The following is an 8,625-nucleotide window of genomic DNA, read 5'->3' on the forward strand; positions in this document are numbered from 1 at the left end:
AAAACCATGGGATCTATCTCTGTTAATGTAATAAATTCTGCAAGATGCCTAGTAGTTAGTTCTGCCTAGTTTGCTTCAGTAATCATGGCAGCATTTATGGTTTTTATTGTGGCAAAATCACACAAGGAATTCATTAGTAACAGCCAACTCCTGTTTTTTAAATGGTAGTCAACCATAATGTCTAATGGAAAGAAACCAGGCATAGCAGCTTCAGAATGGCTCAGTGAAACAGTTTTAGTATCATTAAATGCCGTCTCTTATAATGATCCAAAGAGTTCTGTTATCTGGGCACAAAGTAGGGAAGATAAATCTAAGGCATTGCACCAGTAAAAGACCCAGAAGTTAAATTGTTATTACATCTGCAATCTTGGACGTTGCAGACAAACTGGAACTTCTTATCCATTAAATTAAGGATGAGAGTGCTTTTATTTGTTGACTTTTGATATCTGGACCCTAAAATGTAATGACAAAAATTACGTGGGCGATAAAGGAAACTTTTTGAATTAAAGAAGCTAAGTTCTTACTGGGCTTTTTATTTGTTCAATTATAGCTTTTAATACAGGGTTTCTAAAGAGAGATTAGAGCACAGCTGAGTTCTAACCAGGTGGGGGTCATTGGTCTGAGGGAAGGTGTATGAAAGCAGGGAGATTACACCAGGGAAATTTGCGGGTAGATACAGTTGAGTCTTTCATGAGGGCTTGTAAACATGTTTTTTTGCCCCTGATACCCAAGTCAGTGTAAGATAAATTAAAAAAAAAAAAAAAAAGGTCAGTAATTTGGTCTGTATCCTCCATCAGAAAGAACACACCAGCTTGTATGAAACCATGGCCTCTGCATGTGGTTGTGTTGTTATTTGTTGCACAAGGACACCATATCTGAAGGGACACTGTTCACATCATACACTTTGTGTTTATATTTACCACATTATTTCCGGTAATTTTGGTAACAGAATTGTTGTTTATTTAGGTAGAATAAATACACAGCAACCTGCTGGTAATCATGGGCTTTAAAAAATTGCTTTGTGTCTTGTGCCCCAGTTTTTGTCAACTTTTTGGCATTAACGGGTCAAGACCACTTCTCAGTAGCACCAATGCCTTTGCATTGATACCATGCTATGCAGGCAGAACCTGCTTCCTGGAGAAGTTGAGAAGAATTGAAAATGGGTTGGAGATTTCACTGTCAACTTGACTTCTTGACAAAATGATCAATAGGTATATTATGTCAGGGGGAGTAGGGCCAAGTAATGGCTGAAACCTGTTCAGTGGACAGAAGTATCTCTAACAGTGTGTTTTACATGGTAAGTACTATGAAAAGCACCTTGATGGGGTGGTTTAAAGTCTCATTGAAAAGTGTGAAGAATGATAGACTACGAAGATAAACAGCTGAATGATAATTCTTTATGTCTTTGAGTGTGAAGGTGCTATTTTTCTTGGCAGAGCTTAGAGAATGTGGGAAGGTGCGAGTTGTTAAAATCCTAGTCTGCTAAAGTAACTGCTTCCATGCTTAGGTTTTATTTATCCACAAATTGGATGAGGCCTCAGCTTGCCTATTTGGGTCTGTTTTCCCTGGCAGTGGACTTTTCTGGAAAAAAATGACTTGGCCTCGAAGTGAGCTTTTGGCTCTCGGAACACAGTTTCACTTGATGAACCAGGTTTTCCTCATTTAGTCTTCCTCAAGGAGAGACTGTGAAAGGCAAAGAATATACCACACAATTGAGAACTAAAAGCGAAAAAAAAGGAGTTACATAATATTGGAAGATTTGGTGTGCCTTTGTCTCTGCTTCAGACTCTTTTTTTTTTTTTTTTTTTTCTTTTTCTTTTTCTTTTTAGGGCCTCACCTGTAGCATATGGAGGTTCCCAGGCTAGGGGTCAAATGGGAGCTGTAGCTGCCAGCCTACACCACAGCCACAGCAATGCCAGATTTGAGCCGTGTCTGCAATCTATACCATAGCTCCTGGCAACACTGGAACCTTAATCCATTGAGCGAGGCCAGAGATCGAACTTGTGTCCTCATGGATATTAGTCAGATTAGTTTCCGCCTAGCCATGACAGGAATTCTGGCTTCAGACTCTATGATGTTCAAAGTATCTGTTCCTTGTGGTCAAATTTTAGTGTTCTTTACTGTGGTTATGAGGTTAGAGTGTTAATGGGTACTCCTCTTGAGTTTTCACCTTATTCATTTATTTGTTTGACTTTCCCAGGCACCATGCTAGATGCTGCATTAAAAGCTTCAAGAAAACACTTTCTGGGAGTTCCCGTTGTGGCTCAGCAGTAACGAACCTGACTAGTACCCATGAGGATGCAGGCTTGATCCGTGGTCCCATTCAGGGGGTTAAGGATTCCACATTGCTGTGAGCTGTGGTGTAGGTCGCAGACGCAGCTGGGATCTGGTGTTGCTCAGGCAGTGGTGTAGGCCAGCAGCTGCAGCTCCAGTTTGACCTCTGGCCTGGGAACTTCCATATGCCGCGCATGTGGCCCCAAAAAGGAATAAAAAAGGGAAAACACTTTTCTTCTCTTCCCTTCTTTCTCAGTTAATAGCACGTTGAGAATCAAATTTTAATTTTGGAGCACTCTCCTACTTTGAGAGAACTGAACTTTCACGTGTGCTACAGTCAAAATGAACTTTTTTCCCCCAGCAAAAAGATAGATTGAAGACTAAAATTTAAGAATGATAAGTTCCCAGTCGTTGCAATTTAAAACTCTTTATTATTTCCTACAGGTCCACCTTCCTTCCTGTACAGTGTTTTCAAACTTCCCAGTTGCTAAAAAGAAGAATATTTCTCTTGTTCATACCATGGATTTTTCTCCCAGAAGTGGGTACTTTGCCTTGGGGAATGAAAAAGGCAAGGCTCTGATGTATAGGTAGGTATTATTTATGTTTAAAAGTCAGAAACGTTTCTCAACCGCCTCTGAAAATGTAAAGATACGGTTGTTACATTCCAGGTTCTACCGTTATGTATAATTTATTAAGTCTGTAATTGTAATTATAAATTATTAATTGATAAATTGCCCTTTCCTTGCCTCCATGTGTTGGCAGCAAATGTTATGTAGGACCCTGTTTTATGTTTGAAGGCCTGCTTTCAAAGAAGCTAAAAGCTGGGGTGAAGAAGAGAGAGAATATAAATTGGTTTTGAGGGGATAGTTACGAAAATAGAACATAGCAAACAATATGTTTTATAGTTTTTTACTTACTTTGAGAGGAAATGGGTGGAACTGGGAAAATTGATAATTCCATCATTTTCATTTTTAAGGTCATTTTTAGAGTGATCTTTCAGTTTGGATTTTTATAAAAGGATGTAGATTCTTGCTGCTCTTGCAACACATTGGTTTGTTGTAATAACTGATTTTTTTTTTTTTTTCTTTAAGCCCCAGAGCCATTAGTGTTTACACCAGAGCATTGGTCTCTAAGTGAGACTGTTTCTGGCATGTGGGTTGGACTGACAACCTTTCTGCTGGATATGGCTGAGGAGGTATTTCATAGGTCTTGATTTAACTTTTAGCTAAAATCTGATGCATTGGCATTAGGATCCCTCAGAATGTCAGCTGCCTAGCGAGAATGGTTGTGATTACATTTCTGCACTTAAGGTTTTCCTGAATTCTATTCTGTGATCTGACAATAATGCTGGGTATCACAACTGTTGTTTTGATGATTTGTGTTTTCTTTTTCAGGTTGCATCATTACTCAGACTTTTAAAGAGATTATTTGAAGTAAGAAAATCTTTTTTTTAATTGATTCTACAGATTTTAAGGTTACACCCGTTGCTTTTAATTGGCAGAGGGACCATTTTAATTGATCTTGTTTCTGTGCCTCTGGGTTGCTGTATGTTCATTTAGGGGAATGGGATGGTTGTAGATCAGAAGAGCCTAGATGGACTTGATCCTTCCTTGGAAATTTCTTATTTCAAATCACAGAAATCTGGCTCTGTTCTTCTGAGGTCAGATCTCTAATATTGTGTCCATAATGGTCATCAGAATTGTAATTACTGAATATTTAATCCACAAAGATTAGATAACAGAGAGATAAGTATCTTCAGTTATAATTACAGCTTCCATGAGCTCAAACCCTTTTATTTTTTATGTTTCTTTAGAGATTGTAAGTGGCTGGCCTTGTGCTACCTAATAGTGGCTTGTCACAGAGGTAGTTAATGGCTGGTTATTGGTTTTTGCTGCCATATATAATGTATATATTGGTTACATGCATATATATATATATTCCAGTTTTATTGAGATATAATTGGCATACAGCACTGTATAGGTTTAAGATATACGGCAGGATGATTTAACTAACATATGTCATGAAATGATTAACACGGTAGGTTTAGTGATCATCCATCATATCATGTAGATACAATAATAAAGAAATAGAAAAAAGTTTTTTTACTTGTGATAAGTCTTAGGGTTTGCTCTCAACTTTCCTGTGTAACATATGATAGTGTTACATTTATCATGAGGTACATTGCATTGTTAGTACTCATTTATCTTATAGCTTAAAGTACCTACTTTTTTGACTGCCTTCAGCAAATGGCTGCTTGATATTTAAAAACAGTAGGACATGCATCACTTCCCATGGCTTGATTTTTTTCACCCTAGATGTGGTAGTGGTTCTGAGGTTGAGCTTTGCAGTTGGCCTGTTCATCACAAGTGACTAATTTGGTCTTCTCTGAGATTCATAATTGTTAAAGACGAGACTCTGGGAGTGCATAAAGATTTAATTAGGGAAAATAGTTTTGTTTTTTTTTTATAGCAGCATCTGTGGCATGTGGAAGTTCTTGGTCCAGGGTCAACTCGGAGCTGCAGCTGCAGGCCTACCCTCTAACCATAGCAACACTGGATCCAAGCCACAACGTGCAGCTTGCAGCAACATTGAATCCTTAATCTTACTGAGTGAGGCCAGGGATCAAACACACATCCTCAAAGAGACAATCTTGGGTCCTTAGCCTCCTGAGGGAGAAGGGAGAAGAATTTTTTAAATTTAAATTTTTTATTTTTAAAGTTTTATTAAGGTATAGTTAATTTACAAGGTAGTGATATATTCTGCTGTACAACAAAGTGACCTAGTCATACGTATACACATATCCATTCTCTCTCAGATTTAGGGAAAAGGATTTTTGAAGGTAGTGGAATTTTGAACAAATCATTAGCCAGGAAGGGAAAGCAGTCCAGCTATCCTGACTTCCCCAAATGACATGACAATGGCATGTTGTTTATTGATGACTGGCAGCTATAAATTATGTTACTTCTTGTGTTCTTTCCTCAGATCCATTTGAGCCCAAAGGAAGCCTGTCCTGATGAATTTTCTCAGAAACTTTCCTGAATGTATGATAATATATGGACAATGATGTATTGTGCCAACTGTGCTTATTTAGGTTAACAGGATTTTTAAAAAAATTTTTTTGACCACGTCAGCAGCATGCAGAAATTCCCAAGCCAAGGATCAAACCCGTGCCACAGCTCTAACTAGAGCCACAGCAGTGACAGCGTTGGATCCTTAACCCACTGAGCAGTGAGGGATCTCCAACAAATGTTTTAATAAACCCATAACTTCTGTTTGAAAACAAGTGTATATGGTTCTTCTCTTTCCATCTACACACGCATACTGATTTGGGTGCATTTCTTTTAAGACTGAACATGAGAGATTGGAAGCACTTGTCTGGAGCCAGAAATCATATTCTCGTGTTACACGGTTAACCCTCGTTACCATGTCCCTCTTTTCCAGCATAGATCTCTCTGGTACTGGGGTATCTTCTAATAGAGGTTCTGATGAGCCGTGGAGGTCAGTCAACATTTGTGAGCGTGATGAGATCTAATGGAATGAATTTTGAACTTGCAGGTCTTCCTAGAAAGGTCGTTTGGAAACAAAAAGATTTTTCTGGGCTCAGTACTTTGAATGTTTGCCATTATTACTTTGTGGGGTAGGAGGCATTTGAAAACCTGGTATGCTTGTCCTAATTATTAGCCACTCCCCTTCCTGGAAATGTTCACCGTGCCAACCTAAAAGTACCATTTAGTTTAGGTTCCAAGTTTGACGGTTGGTTATGTAATTCTTTTTTTTTTTCTTTTTTTTTTTTGTCTTTTTAGGGCTGCACCCACGGCATATGGAGATTCCCAGGCTGGTGGTCTCATCAGAGCTATAGCTGGTGGCCTGCACCACAGCCACAGCAACACGGGATCTGAGCCTCGTCTGCGACCTACATCACAACTCACAGCAACACTGCATCCTTAACCCGTTGAGTGAGGCCAAGGATCCAACCCGTGTCCTCATGGATGCTAGTTGGGTTTGTTAACCACTGAGCCCTGACAGGAACTCTCCGTAATTCTTTAATCATAGTATAATCTTACATTTCTTAGGAAAAACTGACATTGTGTATTCCACCCCACCTCGTTAAAACTTGGAAGAAGAGAAACACCAGGTTAGGAAGGGAAGTTTTTCCAGTGACAAAGATGGTTCTGGCTCTGCCCAGAGAGGTAATAGATCCCATTTACCTGTACAAACAGGTCAGTGCAGGGCATCTTCAGTGTTTGAGGCCCTTCCAGATCTGTGGATGATAACCTCGAGCAGCACACTGGATCGTGTTAACGTATCCCAGGATCTTTCTAAAAGAGCATTTTCTGTTAGGATGGGCAATTGCTGTACAACTTTGGAGACCCCTTCCTATGTGCCCTCCTTTTTCAGCAGCATCTTCCATAGTAAATAATAACTAATGCTAACAATTTCGGAGTCCCGAATCCAGTTGGCTTATTAGTATTGTATCTCTCTTGAGTTGCTAGAGGGCAGCATTGTATTATGTAATTGAAGGGAAGGCTCTTGTAGCCTTTTTATCATCATCACATCTTTAGCCTCAGCTAAATCATTGTTTCAGGAATGGACACTGAAGGAGTTCTCTTTGTGGTGCAGCTGGCTAAGGATCCAGTGTTTTCACTGCAGCAGCTGGGTTGCTGCTGTGGTGCAGATTTGATCCCTAGCCCAGGAACTTCATATGCTGTGGGTGTGGCTAAACCACCTCCCAGCCCCCCAAAAAGGAATGGACACCTGGCCTTATATGTGCTTATTTTGCATGTGGTTTTCAGAGTGTGAAAGGTTTATAGGAACTTAACATTTTAGAGAAAATTACAGCGGCAGAGTTTGAATTTTAACTCTACTTCGTTAACATCTCTAGATTATACCCTAGTAGGGGCAGAATAAAGAATTCCCAGTTGTAGTTTCCAGGATAGATGTATGTGCTATTTGTTCTACAGACAGGTGCTACCAAGCCTGTGTCTTTTTTAGTTCCTGGGCAAGAGATCAAACCCATGCCACAGCAGTGACCCAGGCCACTGCAATGAGTCAGATACCCAACCCACTGCACCACAAGGGACTCCTGTCTTGTCTTTTATGGTTTTTTTTGTTGTTGTTTTTTCCTTCCCTTTTGGGAATAGAAGATTTGAGTCAGGTTTTCACTTCACCTCTTTGTAACCAGTGCCAAGCTAACTCTTCAAGGATATAAGAGCTGCAGTCATGAACTTATTTACTCGATTCTCTATTGGCAGTTGCTGAGGTAGCATGAATGTGGCTTCTGTCTGTTTTGAGGGGGAGCTTTTTTTGGGGGGTGGGTGCATCTACGGTGTGCAGAAGTTCCTGGGCTTGGGATTGAAGCTGAGCCACGGTGACAATGCCAAATCCTTAACCACGAGGCCGCTGTGGAACTCCTCAGGGGGAGACCCTCCTGAGATGTGAGGTGATATTTTGCCTTCTAGAGCCACACGGGGTTCATTTGGAGTGATGAATTGACAAGTTGTGTTCTATAGTGTATCCCATTCATCTCTCCCAATCCCTGCTCATATTCAATGAACTAAAGAATTATTAGTCTCTTGAGGGTTTCTTCAGTTGTTTGAACAAGTTACAGGTGAGGAGTGTCTTGCCTTAGCACATGTTAAGTGTGCATGTGTGTGTTTCTGGTGAGGGTGTGTAACCCTTCCTAAGCGTGCACAGCCTGTAGTGACCAGCTGCAGGGTTTGTGACCAGCATTTCTGTTCTTCAGCTTGAGGATGGGATGGAAGCAAGCAAACACCTATGAAATGAAGTGCGTGTTCACACCTGCAGTCAGCTCTTACGCTGCTTGGGATTCTGCTTAAATGCATCTCCAACTTCATCCCATAAAAAGCAAAAAGCATCGTCTGTTCTGTTACTCTAATCTGGAGGAAATGGAAGTCGGGGCAGGAGGTTTGGGGAGAAGGTAGATTGTGGAGTGGAAACAGCATTTCTGAGCTCCTGGCACTGTACTTGTATCAGTATATACGTATAATGTCATGACTTTTGCATTGCTCTTCTGTTAGGAAAGTAGTATTTTCTTCTAACATGGAAGTAAATTGAGGTTCAGAGACGTTGACCATCCCAGTCCTAAAATTATCACTTTTGCATAGATCAGCAGTAAAGGGTAGGGTGTCCATACTTTGTGTGGACAGTACGTGATAGAGCCAATTACATTGTGGGTAGAAAGTACTAAAACTTCTGTGCTAGGAAAATGGTTTTTTTGTTTGTTTCATAATGTTTGTTTTTTGTTTGTTTCGTCTTGTAGATAATTTAGATAACTTATAAACAAATGTGTTTAAGTTGAAGTGTTTTCTGTGAAAGGGCCCCTGATTTTTT

General features: G+C 40.0%; 1 protein-coding gene across 2 annotated transcripts in view; it reads left to right on the plus strand.

The window, feature by feature from the left end:
* Positions 1-5,554, plus strand: part of UTP18 (UTP18 small subunit processome component) — a 38,282-nt gene extending 32,728 nt beyond the window's left edge. For both annotated transcript variants that reach the window (XM_003131596.6, XM_084984887.1), the window contains 3 exons: positions 2,719-2,861; positions 3,669-3,707; positions 5,257-5,554. In XM_003131596.6, the coding sequence (XP_003131644.3) occupies positions 2,719-2,861; positions 3,669-3,693 (168 nt within the window). In that variant the 3' untranslated portion in view covers positions 3,694-3,707; positions 5,257-5,554. The remainder of the gene's footprint in view (positions 1-2,718; positions 2,862-3,668; positions 3,708-5,256) is intronic.
* The last annotated feature ends 3,071 nt before the right edge of the window (positions 5,555-8,625 follow it).

This window comes from Sus scrofa, chromosome 12 (assembly GCF_054392235.1).
Source record: "Sus scrofa isolate SSC_HxYL_T2T_F1_AM1 chromosome 12, Sscrofa_HxYL_maternal_Yorkshire_Landrace_v2.0, whole genome shotgun sequence".
In the NCBI taxonomy this organism is placed as follows: domain Eukaryota; kingdom Metazoa; phylum Chordata; class Mammalia; order Artiodactyla; family Suidae; genus Sus; species Sus scrofa.